Genomic DNA, 25,012 nt, shown 5'->3' with positions numbered 1-25,012 from the left:
GGGCAGGAGCAGCTGTGGGGCAGATCTCTGGGGCAGGAGCTGATGTGGGGGCGATGTGGGTCAGATCTATGGGTCAGGAGATGCTGTGGGTCTGATGTGGGTCAGATCTATGGGCCAGGAGCTGCTGTGGGGCAGGTGTGGGTTAGATCTTTGGGGCAGGAGCTGCTGCGGGTCAGATCTATTTGGGGCAGGATCTCCTGTGGGGCACATGTGGGTCAGATCTATAGTGCAGGAGTTGCTGTGCGTCTGATGTCGGTCAGATCTATGTGGCATGAGCTGCTGTTTGGATGCTGAGGGCCCGATTTATGGGGCTGGAGCTTCTGTGGGGGAGATATGGGTCATATCTATGGGGCAGGAGCTGCTGTGGGTCAGGTCTATGGGGCAGGAGCTGCTGTCGGGCAGATGTGGGTCAGATCTATGAGGCAGGAGCTGCTGTGGGGCAGATGTAGGTCAGATCTATGGGGCAGGAGCTGCTCTGGGGCACATGTGGGTCAGATCTATGGGGCAGGAGCTGCTGTGGGGGATATGTTAGTCAGTTGTATGGGGTAGGATCTGCTGTGGGGAGATGTGGGTCAGATCTATGGGGCAGGAGCTGGTGTGGAGCACATGTGACTGAGACCTATGGGGCAGGAGCTTCTGTGGGGCAGATCTATGGGGCAGGAGTTGTTGTGGGTCTGATGAGGGTCAGATCTGTAGGGCAGGAGCTGCTGTTGGTCAGATCTATAGGTCAGTTGCTGCTCTGGGGCTGATGAGGGTCAGATCTATGGGGCAGGATCTGCTGTGGGGCTGAGGGGTTTCAGATCTATGGGGCAGGAGTTGCTGTGGGTCAGATCTGTTTGTCAGATCTATGGGGCAGGAGCTTCTGTGGGGCTGATGTGGGTCAGATCTATTGGGCAGGAGCTGCTGTGGGGCAGATGTGGGGCAGATCTATGGGATTGGAGCTGCTGTGGGGCACAAGCGAGTCAGATCTATGGGGCAGGAGCTGCTGTGGGGCACACATGGATCAGATCTATGGGGCAGAAGCTGCTGTGGCGCTGATGTGGTTAAGATCTATGAGACAGGAGCTGCTGTGGGGCAGATGTGGGTCAGATCTATTGGGCAGGAGCTGTTGTGGGGCACATGGGTATCAGATCTTTGGGGCAGGAGCTGTTGTGGGGCACATGTCGGTAGATCTATGTGTCAGGAGCTGCTGTGGGGAAGATGTGGGTCAGATTTTTGGGGTAGGTGCTGCTGTGGAGCTGATGTTGGTCAGATCTATGGGTCAGGAGCTGCTGTGGGTCAGATCTATGGGGCAGGATCTGCTGTGGGTCATATGTTGGTCAGATCTATGAGTTAGGAGCTGCTGTGGGTCAGAACAATGGGGCAGGAGCTGCTGTGGGGCTGATGATGATCAGATCTAAGGGGCAAAAGCAGCTGTGGGGCAGACGTGGGTCAGATCTATGGGGCAGGAGCTTCTTTGGGGCTGATGTGTATCAGATCTATTGGGCAGGAGCTGCTGTGGGTCAGATCTATGGGGCAGGAGCTGCTAAGGGGCACATGTGGGTCAGATCTCTGAGGCAGGGGCTGAGGTGGGTCATATCTCTGGGGCAGGAGCTGCTGTGGGGCTGATGTGGGTCAGATCTACGGAACAGGTGCTGCTGTGGGGCTTATGTGGGTCAGATCTATAGGGAAGGAGCTGCTGTGGGGCAGGTGTGTGTCATATCTATGGGGCAGGAGCTGCTGTGGGGCTGGTGTGGGTCAGATCAATGGGGCAGGTGCTGGTGTGGGGCTGATGTGGGTCAGATCTATGGGGCAGGAGCTGGTGTGGGGCTGATTTGGGTCAGATCTATGGGGCAGGAGCTGCTGTGGGGCTGGTGTGGGTCAGATCTATGGGGCAGGAGCTGCTGTGGGGTAGTTGTGGGTCAGATCTATAGGGCAGGATCTGCTCTGGGGCACATGTGAGTGAGATCTATGGGGCAGGAGCTGCTGTAGTGCAGATGTGGGTCAGATCTATGGGGCAGGAGCTGCTGTGGGGCAGATCTATGGGACAGGAGGTGCTGTGGTGCACATGTGGGTCAGATCTATAGACCAGGAGCTGCTGTGCGGCTGATGTGGGTAAGGTCTATGGGGCAGGAGCTGCTCTGGGGATCATGTTGGTCAGATCTTTGGGGCAGGAGCAGTTGTGGGGATGATGTGTGTCAGATCTACGGAACAGGTGCTGCTGTGGGTTTATGTGGGTCAGATCTATAGGGAAGGAGCTGCTGTGGAGCTGATGTTGGTCAGATCTGTGGGACAGGAGCTGCTGTGTGGCTCATGTGGTTGAGATCTATGGGGCAGGAGCTGCTGTGGGGGTGATGTGTGTCAGATCTATGGGGCTGGAGCTTCTGTGGGGTAGATGTGGGTCAGATCTATGGGACTGGAGCTGCTGTGGGTCTGATGGGGGCTAGATCTATGGGGCAGGAGCTGCTGTGGGGGTGATGTGTGTCAGATCTATGGGGCAGGAGATGCTATGGCGCTGATGTTGGTAAGATATATGGGGCAGGAGCTGCTGTGGGGTAGATGTGGGTCTGATCTATGGGGCAGGAGCTGTTGTGGGTACGATGTGGGTCAGATCTATGGGGCGGGAGCTGTTCTGGGGCAGATGTGGGTCAGATCTATGTGGCAGGAGCAGCTGTCGGTCAGATCTATGGGGTTGGAGCTCCTAAGGGGCAGATGTGGTTTGGATCTATGGGGCAGGAGATGCTGTGGGGCTGATGTGGGTCAGATCTATGGGGCAGGAGTTGCTGTGTGGCTGATGGGGATTTGATCACAGAATCACAGAATCGCAGAATCACAGAATGACCCAGGTTGGAAGGGACCTCATGGATCATGAAGAACAAACCCCCCTGCCTGGCAGGGCCACCAAACATACACCTTTACTAGATCAGGTTGCCCAGGGCCCTGTCCAACCTGGCCCTGAACACCCCCAAGGACGGGGCATCCACAACCTCCCTGGACAGCCTGTTTCAGGGCCTAACCACTCTCCTAGTAAACAACTTTCCCCCTAACGTCCAACCTAAATCTTCCCTCTTTCAACTTAAATCAGTTTCCCCTAGTCCTGCTATTATCAGCCCTTTCCAAGAGTTTACTCCCCTCCTGGCAGTAAGTTCCCTTCAGGTATTGAAAGGCTGCAATGAGGTCACCCCGCAACCTTCTCTTCTCCAGGCTGAACAAGCCCAACTCCCTCAGCCTGTCCTCATAGGGGAGGTGCTCCAGCCCCCTGATCATCTTCGTGACCCACCTCTTGGCCCCTTCCAACAGCTCCATGTCTTTTTTGTACTGAGGGCTCCACACCTGGACACGGTACAACAGATGGGGCCTCACAAGAGCAGAGTAGAGAGGGACGATCACCTCCCTATCCCTGCTGATCACCCCTCTCCTGATGGAGCCCAGGATCCCATTTGCTTTCCGGGCTGCCAGAGCGCACTGCTGGCTCATGTTGAGTTTCTCATCCATCAGGACCCCCAGGTCCTTCTCTGCCGAGCTGCTCTCAAGGACCACTCCTCCCAGCCTGTACAGGTGCCTGGGGTTCTTCCAACCTAAGTGCAAAACCTTGCACTTTGCCGTGTTGAACCTCATTAGGTTCACTCAGGCCCACCTTTCAAGCCTGTCAAGGTCCCTCTGAATGGCATTCCTTCAACTGCACCACTCAGCTTAGTGTCATCATGCACACACACCCATGTGGACAAATTCTGTATAATCATCTCCTCACTCTGGTGATAAAATCTCCCCGAAGAAGGATCCTGCAGCTCCACCATGGAACCTTCTAACTGAGGAAGAGGACCTTTGGTGAAGAAAAGAGCACTTGGGCAGTATGAGTCTCCAAGCACATGTGCTTCGCGTCTCCAGGCTGCTGCTGAGACCCAAAGGTGCTGTAAATCCATATAACTACCTTCACTTTTGCAGTATGACTGAATTAGGCACAGAAATATGGATAAAAGAGGCATTAAAATCAGAGCAGTTGGCCTTCAAGGCACACAGCTTTCAAAATGGCTTGGAGAGCAGAGCAAACTCTTTGCAAGTAACTATTACCACACAGTTCCATTTGGCTAAGTCAAAACATGTGCATTCTATTCGAGTATGATGATCTTTACATGCAGTTTATAACTGTAAAAAGGTATGTTTCAACTTGGGGAGAGGGGAGCTGTGGTGAGAGCCATGGTTTGGAATCCTTCAGGGCCAGCATGCTTATCTGTGAGTCTGAGGGAGACGCCTCCAGGCCAAAGCAGGTGCTACAGAGAGAAAGGTTTGACACAAATGGTTTTATTTGACTGTTAGAGACAAATGAGTAGGAAGAAGCTATGATTTCTTTGCTGACTGCTGGTAAATCAGAACTGCAGACTGTAGGAGAGCTTAAAGGAGCAGTAGTAGGAGTGTGAATGAATGCTCTCTGTTCTGCACTAGGATGGATGTGTGACCAGCATGACATACCAATCTTCCACTCCCAAATCATGCTTTCCTGGAGGGCCTTCAAAACACTCTCACTGAGCCAAAAAAGACACTTTCTGGGCAGGGAAGGTCCCCAGAATGCCCATAGCCCCACCTGAGCACCTGACACTGGCACTCTCTGCCTGCCTCACTGAGCCTCTTTGTATTTTCACCTCTGCCCAGCATCATGTAGAAGGGCTGCCAAGGGCTGTGTGCCTGCGTGCTCCCCTTGTGACAGCATTGTGTTGTAGGTGCCAACAAAGGGAAAGCACGGACAGTGCAAAGTAGCTGATAATTGCATTAAATGGGACTGTTTTGGCAGCACTTTGATTGTGTGCTGAACATACTTACACGGATCTTCATTAATTTAGAGGCTGAAGAGAGGCTGCAGCTCATTGCACAACATTCAGAGGTTCCCTCCCACATGCAAACGCATCTTTTGAAAAGCCAAGCCTTGATCTCGTTTGAGGTACCTTAGAAAATGTAACTGCAGTGGATCTGCTGAAGCTGAATTACTTGTGGAGAGAACATATTACATGTCTTCCCTTAGATCTAGTCACTAGTTATCTCACATGTGCTGTTGTATTAGACAGAAAAAGCACAAAATGGTGTACTTCCTCTTGTTCCAAAGGAAGTGACAGTCGTTATTCTTTCCAGCAAATGTAATTGCATCAATTGTTTCTCACACAATACTCACAATTAAGGTTTCCAAAAGCACAGCTAAACTATAAAGCAGAGGGGAGCTGTTATTCACAGGTGTTGGATTAGATCTAATTTATGAGAGTAGCAGAAGCTACTTAGATGCGGGTGCTTAAAGCACATTCCTTCCTCCTATATTCTGAAAGAATACTTAGACCACTCAAGGATATTTCAATACCCTGAGCTTTTCCTGGAAATGCTTGAATATGGCGTAGGCAAACGAGAGATAAAGGAGAATCTTATAGCACAGGCAGATGACTAATGATGGTGCAAGCCATAAAAAAACACAGGACTGCTAACAAGGGAATGGAGATCAGCTGAGTAACCAAAAGAACAGGGTTTCAAATATTCATTTTTACACAAATGCAATTGTGATAGAGTAGGTGCATTATTCCGAGGGAAGGCAGAAAGTGAGATAGAGTAAAAGCTCTGCACTGTGCTGGTCACAGCACATTCAGCATTTTGCAAGCAGCTCCCAGCTGCATAGAATTGAGCAACACACCCATGAGCAGCCCACAGCACTGCAGGTGCTGCTGCCCTGCTGTCACCTACAGGTTGTGCTTAACAGTACTACTATATGTGAATACTTATGCTGCAGCTCTCTCCAGCTCCTCCAGATCTGAGCAAGACTGGATCAAAGAAGGGTAAGGTGCCCTGTTTTTTGAGGCAGCAAGGTTTTTTATTCATAGGGGAAAAGAGGTGTAGTCCAACATGAACATGTGCCTCTAAAATCGTTGTCAGTCTTCAAGGGAGGGAGCTGGAATTTCATCTGATTAATTTTTCCCCACTCTCAGTTCTCAGGAGGGTCACCGGCTGAGGAACTGGCAAAACTCTTTTCCCATTTTGTTTTCAACCTTTACCTTTTGTCAGCTCACTCTGCATCTTCTAGATCCCAGCCACCCCCAGTTTCCAAACACACCACCTTCTCACCCATCCTCTGCTCATACATGAGGTACCGCCAGCTGATGTTTATTCAGCTCAGAGAACAGCAGCGTATCTAACGGTCTTTAGTTATTAACACAAAAATCTTACCATGTGCTCACACCAAGACAATCTGGTACCATCACCCTTTCAGGTCATGCAGCAAAGCACTTGTTTGACTGCTTTTGAAAGATTCTTTTTCTTGCACTATCCCCTCAATACTCTTCATGTTATCTAGATGAGAACAAGCCACATCTGCTTACATCTCCTTCCAGATGTAACAGCCCTGGCAATCCTAAGGCATACTTCCTGATTGCACTGCTGCAACCAGCATTACACATACAGTATTGCATAATGTAGCCAAGTGTGGGAACAACCACACAGCCACAGGCAAGCTGTCACCTCAAAAGGAAAGTTCGTTCATGTTTTTCATGGCGCTGGGACTGCAGAGTGCATAAATGAATTCAACATTCTCTGTATTATTACCAGAATTCAACAGGGATGGAACCTTTACAGCACAAATAATTTTGTTTGAGCACAGGCTTTGAAGACTATAAACTATTTGACCATTGCACGAGTTAGAAAATAAATTCTAAGTCTTGAAATATTCTCTACATACTTAGGAGTAAAATGCCCTACATTTTGAGCAGTTCTGTTGGCAACACTGTGAGGTTGCTACCTCTGGCTTTGCACGTGCTCTTGAACCAGGAGGAGGATCTGTGCTCTTGTCCCCTTAGAGAGCATTTGTGCTTTTTCTCATGAGTTTCCATTCTTTCCATGCTAAAGAGGGAAGGTGATGTGCCTGTAAACATGTTGTAGTTTAAACCTTCTGGTGCTGCACGCAGGTGCTGTGGGAGGGATTACCTTGTTTGTGGCAGTCTGGGCTGGGGGTGTGTTTGTGTGAAGATCTGCAAGGTGATATTTGCTCCTCCCAGACTTCTTATGGGACATGCACGCATGCAAGCAAATATGTAAAAGAAAACCCACTTCAGGTGTGTTGCATTGCTCCAAAGGAGTGTAAGAAAGGAAAACACCAGTTACATAATAGAAGTATTCTCAAGAAGGAATTGTTTAATCACAAACACCTTTCAGTCTTAATAAAACTAAATTAGATCTTCTCTAACAGATCAGCATTTTATCCACAGTTGTTATACACACAAAAAAAGAGAAAAAAGTAGATTATCGTTTTAAAATGTAGCATTGCTATTATAAAAGAAAGGCTGGATGTTCTGCTGGTACAGCTTCTCCCTCACAGTTTAGCATTAAACTGCGTCAGCATCTTCTCTAGCTTCAATGCTAGTGCCATGTTACCTTTAATCCTTAATTTTCCTGACATGAAGGCCATGGTTGGCTTTAGTTTACCTAAAAAGAAGACACAGAATCATCAGGAAAAGGAAAGGAACTGGAGATTGCGATATCATATAGTAGTTACTTTGCTACCAAGTTCTACTGTAAAAGCATCAGAAAAGAGGTTCAACAGATTGACTGGATGCTTTCTGAAGCTACGCTCTGAAAAGTTCAATAGCTACTGAACAAAGCAGTAGATATTTTTATTATAAAATCATGGACTCACAGAGTGACTTACGTTGGAAGGGAATTTAAAGGCCACGCACTTCCAGCTACAGCTCATCCAATTCCAAGACCACAAAGAGAGGTGAGCCTGTCAGCTCATCCATCAGCAAGATGTTTCCTGCCACCAGTAGCTGCCTCGGTTCTGCCAAACCCGTTTGTTACTCACCAGTGAACATCTTCACAAAGTCGCCACTCGACATGCTCATCACAACATCAGCTGCTGCAGGAGGCTTCCCAAACCCAGCACTCCCACTGCTGGTTTTCAGGTCAAGGTACCAAGTGCCTCCTTCATCACCTGAGTGGAACTGGGAGAACCTGTGGCAGCACCACAAGGACTGATGTGCCCTGCCCTTTGCTACCCCCGCCTGCTTTTCTCTCCCATCTTCGTGCTAGACATGCTGGAGGTGCTGTGCCAGAAGCTGCCCCGCGCTCTCTGTGCAGACAAGGTCAGCCCCAGCAGATGCCCCACAGTGCCACAGTGTCAGGGGACAAGGCAGTGGCTGCTGGTGGAGCTGGAGGCAGCAGGGGTTTGGAACAGAACTACCATGCTGACCCTGTGCAGCACGGCCAGCAGGGTGACACAGCAGAAATGAAACACCAGGAAAACACACCACAGTCCCCAAAAGAGCAGCACATGCTGCTGATGCAGAAAGCGTCTCCCTGTGACAACAGCAGCAGGGTAAATCCCACATGTGCTGAAGTTGGCTCTGAAAGGCAGCATGTTATAGAGCACACCCAAAGATGTCCCTGTTCCTAGACCAGTTATAAAAGACAAGTATTTACATGTGAAAATACAGACTGACACTTGCTAGAAAAGTGAGCATTTGAGAATTTTACAAGTGATGGTCTTACCTGACAATTCAAACTGAAAGACGCCCTGCGTGGATTTCACTATTTCTTTATTGAGTTCTCCCTGAATAACTCTGAATGTTTCTGCTACAGGCCCCGCTGAAGCTGATTCTTTATTAAGCTTGGCTCCACCTGATGCCTGTGAAGCACCTAAAAGAAACAGATGGATTCTCTGTAAAATGCTGGAACGCTCTATCTCACTTATATTTCTAAGAATATATATGTTTTCAGCAGTTCTTCTGCAAATGCTTCTAAGGTGTGAATCAATTCACTACTTTAATCAGCAACTTTCTACACTGCAGTGAATGTGCTCATTTAACATTAAGAAAGAGCATTTGCAATTTATAAGGCATGTAATGCTTAGCAGCCCCTAAAAGCCATGCAGAAGGTCAGTGTATCAGGAAATAATTATTCTACTCAGTGAATTGCTACTGTGTTGGAGATCTGGGCAGTTGGCAGTATCAGTTCCTGGCAGAAAAGTCTAAGTGCGCACTCACAAATAGTATTTTCAAGGGAACTGGGCTCTTTTCAAACTTAGCCTCTTTCTTTCCTATATTTGTTTTGGCACTCCTATAAAACATATTCAGTATTCCTATTTGCCCTCCAATAGAAACATCACTATTCTGAAAAAGTGAACCTGATTCTTTTGTAAAAAACCAACTTCTCTATTTCATCTTGTAGACATTCACATCATGTACGACTGTGAGAACTTCATGTAGGAATAGAAGCTTCTCAAGTTCTCACACTGCAAGAAAGATGTAACACTCCTGCAAAATATGCTGATTGCTTGTGATTTTTTTACAGCAATATTTACTCATAATCTTCATACCACTTAACTCTGGTGGTAAAAAGCAAAAAGGTTGTTCAAAACAAGGTGCTGATTATGAACTGTGAAAGTTGCAGACACTAAAGTCACTTCCATAAATCAAACAGCCCAAATACAAGAGATTTTGCCACATAGCTTGAATGTAGTCCAAAAGTAACTTGAAATAGAGGAGGCATTCATTATCATCACAAATAATCGACATGTACATGCAGAGGTTGCCCTTCCACGGCCTTCTGATTATGTGGCTGTCATGTCAGTTTCAGCATCCAAGAAGAAGTCAGGCATCAGGGGGTGACCTAAAGGGGAGTTGAACAATAACAGTAAGCCCAAGTAAGGGTGAACAGCACAAACAGGAATCCATTCTGAAGGCAACAGCACCTCAATTTACCAGTAAATGAACTACAGGTTGAAAGAAGACGAGGTGACATGTTTAGGTTCTGGTACATTTAAAATCAGACCCAGAAGCCTCTTACAAATTCAGTCAGAAACATCTGAAGATGAAGAAACACTATCTCACTATTTGGTAAATAGTAATACATGCGCTTGTGGTGCAGGTCTATTTTCTTTTTGCTAATGGGTTTAATATATATATATATATATATATTTATATATATATATATATATATATATATTTTAATATATATAGGCATTGATTATTAGAGCCTCAGTGGACTATTATGTGCTTTCCCAGAATCCACATTCTCAAACGTGAGGCAAAGCATCTTTTGACTGAGTCAAAGGAATATATCCATATTCCCCATATGGCCTTCCTTCCTTGGCAAACTTCTCATTTTAAAGATCTCTTTTACCTGGTGCAATTGCATAGACATCAAAATCCTTAACGCCTTCTTCTCTCAGTAGAACTTCATCAATAATGAAGTTTCCAGTGAAAGTTTTCGGCTTTGTTAAAATGCAATATGCAGCATCTGCAATTATGTCAGTTTTTCTGCACTGCTTCTCTATTCCGGATCCTCCCAGCATATCCATAGCAGCTGTATGTATGGCTGGAAAATTCAGAGGACAGGAAATTACAAGTTTAACACTAATGACATCACATACTCATCTCTTTGGCAAATGCATAAACTTTATTCTCCTCTCACATGAAAGTAAATCATGAGAAGACTAAACTGTGAAATACCATCAACCAGCGAAGAATGGTCAACCAGCAAACAATCCTCAAAGTGTAAAGATTCCCTTACTTGAAAAGTATTAAAGGAACCAAAAGAGGAATAAAGGGAAGAACTCCTTGTAATATTCATATTATTCAATGCTTCTATCAATACTTTCCACACAAAGACTTCCTCTGGCTTTATTCAGGACATGAAAAACTAACAGGACAACTATCTTTCTCAAAGTGAACGTGCATCAGCAATTAACATTTTCTGCAGCCATTACCATACTGAAAATCTCAATTTTAGCCCCACAATAACTTGTGAGATAACAAAGTGACTCTAAGTTAAAGATGAGAAACCCAATAGCACAAACTCAAACTTTTCCTGGCTTATGCTCCTCTACTTTCACATTACAGCCAATTATTATTGTTCTAAATATAGCAAAACTATGGGCAAAGACTGATATGAAAAACCATCTACTGTCCTGCAATCTGCACATCCTTCCATCTATTTCATACAAAGTGCTGCTGGTTTTCCATTAATTCATACATACAGCATCTTCCACTTTGACCCTGCAGTACCTCTACTACTCATTCACACTCTTACATCCTTTTGGCAGGCTACCTCTTTCACTTTTAGTTAAATCGAGAGCTCATAACATCTCACTATCAGCATATTTTCTTGTTTCAAGGAGCTGGATGAACCAATAGAACCATACTAGCACAGTGTTAATCTCCAGCATTGAAGCTGATCACATATATATGATGTTCTTTAAATTAAAAACTTTGTAATTGTAATGTAGATACTACAGAAGTCACCTCTCTCACTCTCTAAAGTAGTTAACTTTTGTTTTGGCAGATAAACCTTTCAAAACAACATTTTTCTTCCTAGACTGAACATTACAAACTTTTATACTTCAGAACATGAACAGTTTTCATCAAGGAAACACCGATACATACAAATTTTGAAAGCTCACTTGCTGCTTCTAATGCTTTCAAGACACTGGTCTCTTTGTTCAGCAGCTACCAAACCTTCAACAGCAGCCCTGGTCCTCACTGACCCATGGACAATAAACTGGAGCTAGTATAAGATGGGCACACCAAGTTATTTTTCTGCTATGCGGCCCTTCAGTGTGCTGTGACTTGCAAGAAGTGTTGGATGGTTGTGTGAAGAAGCAATTGATTTCCCACTCAGCCAAAACTTTTTTTTTTTTACATCTACAGAGGTACATATCTTGTCAGCTTCATCTATTTCCTGGCAATCTAACTAGCTGGGGATTCTAAATATTAACATAAATGTCCAATACTACTCAGGGATGGTGTGCAAACCAAAGTTTGAGTCATGTTGAAAGGAGCAGTGACAAGACAGGAGAAAAAGCAGAATGTGCTCAGGCTGAAGGCAAGTTTAAGTGAAAACAGGAAGGCAACAGTGAGAACTAGGAAAGAAAGCCAATACCCACACAACATCTTTGATCACAAAAAAATACATAGAAGTGCTCGGTGTTCTGAATCAGTCCTAAATAAGACCACCTGTATAGGACAAAACACAACAATTCAAAATAATCACCTGTTTTAGGCCATAAAGCATTGACAGCAACTTCTCCTTTAAATTCTTCTGCCATTCCCAAGACACACATGGACATGCCATATTTACAAATTGTGTAGGCTACAAAAAGCACACAAAAATCCCATATTTAGTAGGATACATATTTAGTCTACACATAGAATTTTACTTTTGAAGGATGTAAGTCACGGAAAAATCAACTTTCTGGGGTCAAAGCATCATCTTCCTAGAGTACAGAAACTCTCCCAGCTCCTACCACCCCCTTCAGATACAAACTGACCCTTTTACATGAGTATTGAATTGGGGAGGGAAAAAAAAAAGGAAAAAAGCACGTTGTAAATCCTTTTTGTATACTCTGAGAAGGGGATGTTGCAGAGAAGGAACATGGACCTGCAAGAGGAGTTTAACCATGTTCCAAGTGTTGAAGTTTAAAAGATAATCCACAGGTTTAAGATGAGCAACATATGTTCTAGCCCAAAGACGCAATTGGGGCCTCCTTCACTCCTCAAAGATAATTTCTATTTAAAAAGACAGCAATGAGCTTTATCGCTATCAAATCAAATGTGGAAGCATAGAGAAAAAAAGATTTTGCCTTCCTATCTCTATTGGGAATAGAAAACATGGTGTAGTATTAAGAAATCCTATGAAAAACTCTTAACTCTTACCTGCAGAACGTTCTTGGAAATATAAGCCTTTCACCACCACTGAAGACTTTTTGTACAATAATCCAAGGCTGCCCACAACAGAACTGCTGCATTCTCCAAAAGCAGAAAAGGAGTGACTTCTAAAAACAACAAAACCAACCAATTCTAACGTTTTGATACTCAGTGCAGCTCTCTGTAATTTAATTCTTTTGGCCCTCTGAACACAGAGGACCAGTAGCTCAACACGCTGTAAAGGCAAAGTCCAGGATCACAATCCCAATGCAGGGTGCCAAAGACAAGAGCCAAAAATCAGATTTTCAAAAATGACCATGATTTTCCTTAAGGCTTTCACAGTAAAACTCAGTTTGCAAGTAACTGCATTTAACCCAATAAATCCCCACAAGTCTGTCCAACCAACCAGCAGGCTGACACAGCTGTGCAAACGACTTGTGACTGAGCCCCTGTGTACAAAGGTGTCACACAGAGTGGAAGCACCAGTGAGATAAAAAGGAACTGGGAATATTGCATGAGCATATCAGCACAGTGTGAGGAGAACCAAAGTTCACCTGCAGCTGAGACTTGCAAGGGAAGCCAGTGGCAACTTGTTTATCTGCTATAATGTGGGTAGGAAGAGCATGAACAAGGGAAAGGCGTTGCTGAGTGGCATGGGTGATTCAGTGAGAGCAGACACTGGTAGTGCCTTGCTTAGGAACATGGTTTACCAGGACATGAGAAACTAGCCACAGATGAGAGGTAATCTTAGAACTTGGAAGGTTGGAAAAGACAATATAGTCCAACCTTCAACCCATCCCCACTATGGCCACTAAACCATGTCCTTCAGTGCCACATCTAAACCCTTCCTGAACATCACCAGGGATGGTGACTTCACCACTTCCCTGGGCAGCATGTTCCAATGCATCATCAATCTCAGTAGGTAAAATCAAGCCTGGTGAACCTGATTGACTTCTGTGATAGAATGAAAGGATTTGAGGCCAAAGTGATAACAGCTGACACCATTCACATTAGCAAGGCTTTCATTACCATCTCTCAAAATACTTTTGTATCCAAGTAAATACATAATAGTCTGGATGGTTGAACAGCCTAAGGGGTAAGAGAAATGTTAACTGGACAGGTTCAGGGAGTTAGAATCATGCAGGTGGGCTCCTTTTGCAGCAGGCACGGCTGCAACCAGGGCAGCCCACAGGCTGCACCGTGGGCACTTTCTGCACTCGTACAGGATCTCATGACTACTGCTTGCAACACACGGGAACGAATAAGGTCAACGTATGTCCCCGTTCATTAGCAGCGCAGAAATAACGCCGCAGCAGTCACTCAATTCAGATTCCACAGCACACCCACAGCCGCACTTTGCCCTCTGGACGTGCACACAGCTCGGCCCGTGAGCAAACAGCACTGAGCGGGACTCCGGGTCCGACCCAGCCGCTCCGGGGCCACCGTGCCCGGCCGCGGCCTCCACCCCGCGTCCCATCGCCCTCAAGGGGCTGCGGAGCACGCGTCTGTCCCTCTGCCCGGCCCCGGCCCCGGCCCCGGCCCCGGCCCCAGCTCTGCCCTGGCAGCTCCTGTGGCTCGGAGCTCGCGGCCCCGCCGAAGGAAGGAGGAAAGCCCAGGTCGCCTTACCCAGTGTTGGGCAGCATGGCGGCACGGCCATGGGGCGGCTGTCGGCTCGGCACGGGACGCACTCCCCGCTCACACCGCCCTCCGCGCAGCCGCGGCCCGGGGAGCCGGGCGGAGCCAGGGCCGAGCGGGGCGGGATGAGGGGCGGGTGATGGAAGTATCGGGATGAGTTCCCTGCGGGAGTACACCTCGTTCAACCAAGCCAAAGCCTTGCACGTTTTCACTGACAAAATTAAAATCGCATCTGAGATCTCGCACTCAAGGAAAGGACTGAATGACCAAACTGAAGTGACAACTGAAACGATTTATTATTGAAACAACCTGTCCTTATAACTATCGGTCTATCCACTACCACCTTGGGCCACTATGCGGGCGCCGACATGACCCCACTGCAGGGCGCTCACTCGTCATCTTCATCACTGTCATCTTCATCAGTGCGCAGCCAGCAGCCTTCCTCTACCCAGACAGAGCTGGTGAAAGGTGGGCGCTGCGGGTCCTCCCAAGGCTCCCACTCCTCTGGCATCACCGTGACTTCATGCTGTATGTTCACCGTGAGCAATAAGGAGTGCAAAAGCAGGCCGGCCTCAGGAGCACGCTGCTCTTGCTCTCTTGGGCGCCAGGGAAGTTCCTGCAGTGCTGGGTTGCGTGGCAAGCTGTCTCCCATGTAAGATGAAGCGGTGAACGACAAGGAAGTAGAAATGTCTCCAGGGCTCCAGCCGCTGTTTGGTGGCAGCAGGGACGGGTCCAGAGGCTGGTTCATTCCCCAAGCTGCTGCAGCACGCATTGGCCGGCTGTAAGAGGCTCGAGCTCGGCGTCGGCTGCGGTTTCTCCTTCGGCGCTTGGGAGGCCGGGGTCCCCTGGCTGCAGCCGCCTGGGTGCCGGCTGCCGGACCCGCTGCCTGCAGGCAGCCCCTGCGGGAGCAGGAGCAGCAGCAGCAGCAGGAGCAGCAGCAGGGGCCCGTCTCGGCTCTCCTTCTCCGGGCAGATCTCGGCCTGCGCTGCTCGAGGAGCCGAGAGCTCTCTCCTCCGAAGTCTGGGTTCCAGTTGACGAGAGGCTGCAAAAGGCAAAGGAGAAGAGTCAGTTGTTATCACCTTGCGCTTGAAAGACAGCAAGGTACAGGAGATTTTCAATTGCTAAAGACGGACATGGGAGTGAGCAGCATCACGAGCCGATCCTTGACCACCTCTTGCAGGGTGGGAGCGTCTTTGCTCAGTCCAATTGAAGTTTGTCCTTGCAGACATTTCTGCGACAAAGCGGTTTTCGCTGTGCCACTCGGCAAGTGAAATCCTTCTGAACACCCTGGGGGTTCTGATGGGGTGTCATTGTGATGGCACGTGTTTGTGATGGGGGCTTCGGCCACTCCCAACATGGAGTCACAATGATCACCCCAAGGTGATGCCCAGCCCTTTTCACCAGAGCTGTGCTCTGTCCTTTCATCCCCATCTTGTCTCAATGCAGTGCTGCTTATAAATCAGATTATAAATCAGATATAATTCCATGGGCTTTTCTGAACTCTCATGATCTGCAAACAAGAAGAGAGCAAGAGTTTCTACTGCTTTGTCCAGTATTTAATGAAATGTTCATCTCTGATCTGTGGTTTCATCTCAGTTTAAAGCTGGTTCTTTTTTTGCCTGTTTAAATGTACAAAGTATTTGTTGAGCGAGGGTCAAATCGCAGCTTTTACAATGTTGAGTTCTGGCCATGTTTTGGATCTGTGATATCCACATTTACTGCCATTCAAATCATTCCTCAGTTCCCTTCAGCAAAACTTTGGAACAGAGCAATTAAACATGAGGCAAAGTGACAAAAAGCAAAACATAAAACACATACATAAAAATGTTATTCAACAAGTAAAGTAACTGTTATGGGTTAGCCCTCAGCTGTACCTTCAGAAATGGCCTGGAAAAGCACATTCTTTTTCAGTCAGTCAGCCTCCTTGATGATGATTCTCTTTCTTCTTATTTAGAGACTTAAAGCCATCCCTGTCTTTCCTCACATGGCTTCCTAACATTGCATCTGTGTTAGAAAAGCTGGGATTTAAATGTGATGCAGTATTTGAAATGAGGCTGGAAAAGGTGCTGCCTTCAAACCTTGGGAGGGAAGCATTACTAACAGAATATTGGCCTCTCATACCACGCATCTACAAAATGCCCGTCCTCATTTTGACTTGACATGGTGTAAGCATGAATAAGATGTGGATCTCTAAGAGAAGACGTAACTAAATCCTGCTGCAGTGCCCAGCAAGGAGAACATTTTTTCTGTAATGACTGTGTATAATGACTCAAAGAGAAGACATATAACAGTATTTCTTTATGTTTTGTGAATAATACTTCTTTTGGTTTTCACCTTTTCTGCAGATAGCAAACTGCCCTCTGTTACTGTGAGATGTATGCCACCTAACTGAACGTGATTTTGCTGGAGATGCATCCAGAGCAGAACAAAGCTGTCTCTGGCTGCCCCCTGTGTTTTCCCCTCTCCATTAAAGCAGTAGTTCATCCTGTGGGATGAAAGCTTACTGTGCTGCCCTGGGGGATAGTGATTGTGAATGGCAACTGTGTCAGGGCTGTGTCTGGCTGCTTGTGTGGTTGTACACATGTTTAGAGGGGAGAGAGGACAGGACTGTCATATCCATAAATAAGCCATTATGGATTCGAGCCCAATGGAACAAGAAATTCAGTAGCAATAGACAAGGAAAAACAGAAAGATGGAATCTTTGTTTTCTGATGATGTGTTTATGCTATACTGCTTATCCAGGGATGAGCATGTGTCCTAGAGGCAGCATCATGGGAACATAGACAGGTATCCCACCACCTTCCACTCAGGTCCTCAGTGCTGTGCTGTGGGATATTGTGGGAGCTGATGGTGCTGACTATGAGGGGTACTTGATCCTTGCATTACAAATTTTCATGTGGTGCCATTCTTGGACTTTATGCTCTAAACAGACAAGGCTGAACAATGTGCCAGTCTGCTCTGCACTGTAAGGACAAACCCCACAGTGGGTGCTAAAATTCTTCTGGACATTTGCATTCCACAGGATTTTTACATGAGTGTAGAAATGCTCTGCTTATAAATCCGTTCCTCAGGTCACAGCAAATGTAAAAAAGAAGTGACTAAACAAACTTGTTGCCCTGTTATCAGAAACTGAAGAAAAACTTCAGATTCTTTTACTGGCCGTTCCAGTTAATAAGTGAAAGAAAACCAGCTCTAAGGCCTGTGTAAAATACAGGCGCTATCTGCATGGTGCTGAAGGTAATGAACGACGCTGATCGCTAACTGTACCAAGAAGAAAAGGTAAGCTCAGCCTTCAAGTCCCCACGGGCTCTGTTTCGATGACCTCTTTCATTTCATCAGCTCCACTGGCACGTTTTTTTCCCAGCCTGAGTAGGGAAAAATCCAGCTATGTGTGTGTGCCAGCAGAGGGAGCGCTCAGCACACGAGATTGAATCACGGAATATCCCGATTTGGAAGGGGCTCTCAAGGATCATAGAACCACAGAATAGTTGGGTTGGAAGGGACCTCAGGGCCCACCCAACCCCTGCCATGGGAGCGCTGCTACCCAGCAGGTCAGGTTAGAACAGGGCCATCCAACCTGGCTGACCCCTTTACTTTAACCCTTTGAGGCTGATCTGTCAGCCCATGGTTCACCCATATTTTGCCTGGATTTTATTTATTGTGATGGTGGCCCAAATGTGGTTTGACTCCCCACCCCCAGTTTCTTTTAAGGCTAGGGCCCCTACTTGTTCTTAGGCTCGTGGCTGGATTCTCTGACACACGCTGAGAGAGCTTGACATGCATTTACTACATATTTCCTACATTTAAAGTCAATGATTGACGGGATTAACAGACTACAAGCTGTGAAAGCTGAAAGGAATGAGGGTTTATTTAAAGCAATCAGTAGATAAAGCTTATCTTTGTTATAGGTAACATTCCTTTTCCATCAGTAACTCAGTGGTGCAAATGTAAGCTGAAAAGTAGAGAAACAAAATCTGTCCCTCTCAAAGAACTAGCATAGATTTCTCACAACTTATAAGCCAATATGATAAACTGAAAAGGCCAGATTTTTTATTTCTCTACTCATTGGTGTTTCTGCACATCTCATTATTTAAAGGGACTCTTCATTGCTCAAGTATGATGGTCTTCTGAGTTCCCAACCTGAAGTCATGGCTGTGTGGTACCCTCCTGCACCAGCTCTGCTTTGGGGTCTGGCAGTTCCTTCTGTAACTGCCTCCTGCCATTCCCACCTGGAGATTATGCTAAAGAATGGAGAGGGAACTTTGCAAATGAGTGAGGACAGTAGCACAGCACCTCCTGAGAAAGGCTTACTTCCACAGACTTTTATTGGTGGGCTGCACACATCAGCTTGATGTTACCTTAAGGAAATGAGAAAGTGAAGAGAAGGGACAACTGCACAGTAGACAGCCAAGAAACAAAGCCATGTAGTCCCCAGAGGATTTTCTTCTCCAGTGTCAGCAAGTAGTAAGGATGAGGAAGGTGACAATAACTCTTCTTGTCAGACTTTTCCCTCTGTTAGCAAGGGAAAATGAGGAAGAAAAGTGTATGCATTTCCTCCATAGCAGAATAAAGCTTAAGCAAGGCAACCTCTGTACAGGAAAACAAAAAAATCTTCTCTTGTATTTCCTTAATGTGAACAGTACCTTCTAGCTTTCCCCCTTACTTTCTCCCACTGATAGGAACCACATGGCATGAGCACTAGTTTGTGGAACACACCTTTTTCATCAATGGATGAAGTTTTATCAGGGTGGAGGATAACTGCCACATCATTATTTCCAGTTGTAATCTTTGTCCTAAGGGTGTGTTAGCATGTGTGGGATATGGTACTGGGAGACTACAGAGCACAAAGTTCTGGATCTTTTTTCCCTATAAATATGAACTGTACTCCATAAAAACGCTTTGTCCAGAAGGTTGTTGTCAGCTATTTCTTCATAAGCTGAGAGCTTGCTTTTTTATTATTATCAATTTTTGTTTTTATTTATTTATTTATTTATAGGGAGGGGGGAGGGGGAAAGAAAGCATTAATGTGATATGGGGGAATGCAGAGATTCAGACTTTGGAGTAAAAGGAGAATACTGAAGGCCACATCTATTCACCAAAAACCACATCTCTCAGAACTCCAAGTTTACCAGGCCCAAAATGGAGGGAATAAAAGATTAATGCTGTTGCCTCATTCAAAACTGGGAAGAGACAAGCCCAGATGGCTCGTTTTCTTATTTTCTTTGCCTGAGGAATAAGTGTTACACTGCTGTTGACTGTTAAACACATCCTAACTAAGCAATGTCCTATGTTTGTGTTTATCATTTTGATTGCTGTCATTTTCCTTTCTTTGTAGAAAGGGAGAGACCCAAACAGAGTGAGGTTTTCTCCATAGGAAATGAACCCTGCTCCAAGAATTCTGCAGCCTGAACAGATGTGACGCACAAGACAAGTTTGTCAGCCTATTACAAATGGGCAGTTGCCTGAAGGACTGCAAATGGCCCTGGGATTTCTGTGACAGAACTGAAAATCAGCCCCTCAGCAGCCCAGCTTTGTCACCACAGACTTTCAGCCCTTCCCTCTGCCTTTCTGTGGGTGCAGCAACTGGCTAAGCCTGAGCTCTCTAAAGCATCTTATAGAACAGTACATCTGCGCTCACAGGTCAGCAGTAGGAGGGCAGAAGTGGAAGGACTGTGGGTCTGCCATAGCATCTGTGCATCACTCATTGATAGCTAATCCAATTCTGAACAGAGGATCTCACACTTAGCAACGCAAGAGGGCTAAGAGAATGATCCAGTTCCACATTCTTAGTGTTGTGAAGCACACTAGGGAATAACTTGGGGAGACAGCCTGGAGACCCAAGTGTCAGGGTTTCTTAAACATAGAAAACAGCCTATTGTACTTATCTGACACATAAAAATTACACATTGCACATTCTTACTGACGTCAGCCAAATATCCATTCTATAATTAGCATATATTCACACTGCCAGATCCCCTGCTTTCTTTCAAGTGGTTTTCTTGTTGAGCTGTTATTACACAGTTTTTAATCATATTCATTGTACAGGCTCTCGTTTAATTTACCCTGCATTACCTGTGTATGTCTGCCTTGTGACAGCTGACACATACCTGCTGTGACCACAGATATTTCATGTCCCACCAAAACCCAGGGGTCTCTCCCATCATTATTTACCTTCCCAGCACAAAGAGGGAGCTGCCATCAAACTAAGAAGGGAATGATGAACCATACTCCTGCCCTTGTTACCCATTCCTGTAGGGTAATAAAGAAGATGGTTACCCTAAGGAAACTCTGCCATACTCTTCATGTGCAGCTCATCAGGAACTTTTCTGACTCCTATTTCATATTTTCCAGATTAGTATTTTTTGCCTGTAAGACATTCATGTTATTCATCTAAAGCAGAAGTCATTTTCAGTCCTGAAAGGGGCTCGTTCTTCACACTTTAGAACATTTTTCTATGAGCTTTGTCTTCCAGACAAATACTGAAGAAATCAGAAATATTTTCTGCATAGCAGCAGTTTATATTCTGACTTATGGTGCACTGTCAATCTCCTTTGTCCTTCCACAAGAGAAAGCAACTGGAACAGGTTACTTTGTGTGGTAAAAGCGTAAGGAGAGCTGAAAATGAGACTTCTTGGACTTTAAGGAGCCACAAGAAGAGCCTAGAAAGTGAATGACATTCATGTCTCTGAACATTTAGGTGGACACCAGGGGAGCAAAATCCTTCCTACTGTAAGAGACGAGCAAGTCCAAGACCTCCTCATAAGACTGGATATGTCCAAGTCCATGGGGCAGGATGACATGCTTCCCAGAGTCATGAGGGAGCTGGTTGATACGCTCACCCAGCCATTCTCCACCGTATTTGAAAAGTCATGGCTGTCAGAAGAAGGCAGGAGAAGTCCCTGGGGTCTGGAAAAGGGAAACATCACTCCCAGTTTTTAGAAAGGCAGGAAGGAAATCACATGGGAAACTACAGGCCAGTGAGCCTTACCTCTGTGCCTGGGAAGATCATGGAGCTGTTCCTCATGGAAGAAATGTGGAGAACGATTTGGAGGTTCTGGTGGACAAAAAGATGGACATGAACCAGCAGTGTGTGCTTGCAGTCTGGAAGACCAACTGTATCCACAGAGAAGTGGCAGCATGGAGAAGTAGGCTCTTGCTCCCCTCCACTCTGCCTTCATGAGTCCCCATCTGCAGTACTGTGTCCAGATCTGGAGCCCACAGCACAAGAAAGGTGCAGAGCTTCTGGATTAGCTCCAGAGGAAGGTCAGAATGATAATTAGAGGTCTAGAGCACATCTCCTGTGAATAAAGAGAGGAGAATTAGGCTACATGTTAGGTTAGATACTAGGGGGAAACTTTTTCAGACAGAGGGTGGTGAGGCAATGGCACAGGCTGCCCAGAGAGGCTGTAGATGTGAGTTACCAACAGTGGAGTCTGGGAAGAACAAGAATCTTCCATTAATCGGTGACTGCTGGAAGGCGACAAAAATAGTGCTCTGCATTACAGTAGTTGAATTCCTGTTCCTCAAATTGTCCCACACTGCCTTCTATTTAGGAAACAAGCTCAGGGCACTCCTTGCCTCATTGCTCCTTTTAATTCAGACCTGCTGCTTCCTACAGGACCAGAAAGACGTCTGCTTAAACACTTGCGTAAGCCTGCCCTGCCCCAGTCAGGCAGAGTAGTATTTGCAACGCCAAACCATAGCAACCTTAATGCAGATGGCTGCACCCTCAAGCTTCTCTGCCTGAATCTGGCTTCTTGTGGTCTTGTGTCCTCCATTGCTGTTCCAGCAGGGAAGACGCCCCAGACCCTTGTGGATCCTTTATACTTTCTGTGCCTTGGTTTCTGGCCTGTGTAGGAGGGATGTAGGACAGAGTGTTGAGCAGGAGACAACCAGATGCTGCAGCGATCGACTGGCAGAGAAGGACCAAAGTACTTCAAAGGTGGGTAGATGTGGATCAGATCTATGGGGCAGGAGGTGCTGTGGTGCTGAGGGGGGTCAGATCTATGGGGCAGGAGCTGCTGTGGGGCACATGTGTGTCAGATCTATGGGGCATGAGCTGCTGTGGGGCACATGTGGGTCAGATCTATGGGGCCAGTGTTGCTGTGGGGTAGATGTGGGTCAGAACTGTGGGGCTGAGGGGGGTCAGATCTATTGGGCAGGAACTGCTGTGGGGCAGATGTGGGTCAGATCTATGGTGCTGGAGATGCTGTGGGGCTGATGGGGGATAGATCATTTGGGCAGGATCTGCTGTGGGGCAGATGTCGGTCTGATCTATGGGGCAGGATCTGTTGTGGGTCAGATGTATGGGGCAGGAGATGCAGTGGGGCACATGTGGATCAGATCTTTGGGGCAGGAGCTGCTCTGGTGCACATGTGAGTCAGATCTATGGGGCAGGAGCTTCTGTGGGGCAGATGTGGGTCTGATCTATGGGGCATGAGCAGCTGTGGGGCAGATGTGGGTCAGATCTATGGGGCATGAGCTGCTGTGGGGCACATGTGGATCAGATCTATGGGGCAGGAGTTGCTGTGGAGCTGCTGTGGGTAAGATATATGGGGTAGGAGCTGCTGTAGGGCTGATTGGGGTCAGATCTATTGTGCAGGACCAGCTCTGGGGTATATGTGTGTCAGATCTATGGGGCAGGAGCTGCTGTGGGGCACATGTGGGTCAGATCTATGGGGCCAGAGTTGCTGTGGGGTAGATGTGGGTCAGATCTATGGGGCAGGAAATGCTGTGGGGCTGATTGCGGTAAGATCTATAGGGCAGGAGCTGCTGTGAGGCAGATGTGGGTCAGATCTATTGGGAAGGATCTGCAGTGGGGTAGAGGTGGGACTGATCTATTGGGCAGGAGCTGCTGTGGGGCTGATGAGGGTCAGATCTATGGAGCAGGAGCAGCTGTGGGGTACATGTGGGTCAGGTCTATGGGACAGGTTCTGCTGTGGGGCTAATTGGGGTATGATCTATTGAGGCAGGAGCTGCTGTGGGTCAGATCTACGGGGCAGGAGCTGCTGTGGGGTTGCTGTGGGTCAGATCTATGGGGCAGGAGCTGCTGTGGGGCAGATATGGTTCATATCTATGGGGCGGGAGCTGCTGTGGGGCAGATATGGTTCATATCTATGGGGCGGGAGCTGCTGTGGCTCAGATCTATGTGGCAGGAGCTGCTGTGGGCTGATGTGGATCAGATCTGTGGGGCAGGAGCTGCTGTGGGGCAGATCTATGGGACAGGAGATGCTCTGGGGCACATGTGGGTCAGATTAATGGGGAGACGCTGCTGTGGGGATGATGTTGCTCAGATCTATGGGGCAGGAGCTGCTCTGGGTCAGATGTGGGTCAGATTTATGGGGCAGGAGCTGCTGTGGGGCTCATGTATGGGACAGGAGCTGCTCTGGGGCACATGTGGGTCAGATCTGTAGGGCAGGAGCTGCTGTGAAGCAGATGTGGGTCTGATCTATAGGGCAGGAGCTGCAGTTGGGCAGATGTGGTTCAGATCTATGGGGCAGGAGCTGCTGTAGGGCTGATTAGGGTCAGATCTATTGGGCAGAAGGTGCTCTGGGGATTAATTGGTTCAGATCTATGGGGCAGGATCTGCTTTGGGGCAGATGTTGGTCATATATATGGGGCAGGAGATGCTGTGTGTCTGATGAGGGTCATATCAATGGGGCAGGAGATGCTGTGGGTTAGATCTTTGGGTCAGGATCAGCTGTAAGGCTGTGGGGGGTCAGATCTATGGGGCAGTAGCTTCTCTGGTGCTGATGTGGGTCAGATCTAAGAGGCAAATCAGCTGTGGGGCAGGCGTGAGTCAGATCTATGGGGCAGGAGCTTCTTTGGGGCTCTTGTGGGTCAGATCTATGGGGCAGGAGTTGCTGTGGGGCAGATGTGGGTCTGATCTATGGGGCAGGAGCTGCTGTGGGTCAGATCTACGGGGCAGGAGTTGCTGTGGGGCACATGTGGGTCAGATCTATGGGGCATAACCTGCTGAGGGGTATATGTGGGTCATATCTATTGGGCTGGAGCAGCTGTGGGTCTGATGAGGGTCATATCAATGGGGAAGGAGATGCTGTGGGTTAGATCTATGGGGCAGAAGCTGCTGTCGGGCATATGTGAGTCAGATCTATGGGGCAGGAGCTGCTGTTGGTCAGATGTGGTTCAGATCTATGGGGCAGGAGCTGCTGTGGGGCTGATGTTGGTCAGATCTATGGGGCAGGAGCTGCTGTGAGGCTGATGAGGGTCACATCTATGGGCCAGGTATTGTTATACATCTGACTCACATATGCCCGAAAGGAGCTTCTGCCCCATAGATCTAACCCACAGCAAGAGCTACCCCATTGATATGACCCACATCTGCCCAACAGCAGCTCCTTCCCAATAGATATGAACCACATGTGCCCCACAGCAGCTCCTGCCCCATAGACCTGACCCACAGCTTCTCCTGCCCCATTGATCTGACCCACATCTACCCCACAGCAGCTCCTGCCCCATAGATCTTACCCAGATGTGCCCCAGAGCAGAGCCTGCCCCATAGATCTGCCCCACAGCAGCTCCTGCCCCATAGATCTGACCCACATCAGCCCCACAGCAGCTCCTGCCCCATTGATCTGAACCATATCAGCCACACAGCTGCTCCTGCCCCATAGATCTGACCCACATGAGCCCCACAGCAGCACCTACCCATAAATCTGAACCACATGTGTCCCACAGCAGCTCCTGCCCCATAGATCTGACCCACAGCAGCT

General features: G+C 47.3%; 2 protein-coding genes across 2 annotated transcripts in view; one reads left to right on the top strand and one right to left on the bottom strand.

The window, feature by feature from the left end:
- LOC146760911 (uncharacterized) overlaps window positions 1-25,012 on the top strand; it is a 96,265-nt gene that overhangs the window by 8,706 nt on the left and 62,547 nt on the right. The gene's annotated exons all lie outside the window — the stretch shown is intronic.
- Window positions 7,109-11,167, bottom strand: LOC146760912 (hydroxysteroid dehydrogenase-like protein 2). Its single transcript, XM_085545949.1, has 4 exons — window positions 11,092-11,167; window positions 8,491-8,637; window positions 7,805-7,933; window positions 7,109-7,428 (listed from the first exon to the last, which is right to left on the bottom strand). The coding sequence occupies exons 1-4, from the start codon at window positions 11,165-11,167 to the stop codon at window positions 7,316-7,318; spliced, it is 465 nt and encodes a 154-aa protein (XP_085402075.1). The 3' UTR covers window positions 7,109-7,315.

This window comes from Coturnix japonica, chromosome 4 (assembly GCF_054131305.1).
Source record: "Coturnix japonica strain WE chromosome 4, WE-NBRP24, whole genome shotgun sequence".
Lineage (NCBI taxonomy): Eukaryota > Metazoa > Chordata > Aves > Galliformes > Phasianidae > Coturnix > Coturnix japonica.
Note: the sequence above shows the minus strand (reverse complement) of the source record. Positions and strands in the feature narration are given on the sequence as shown.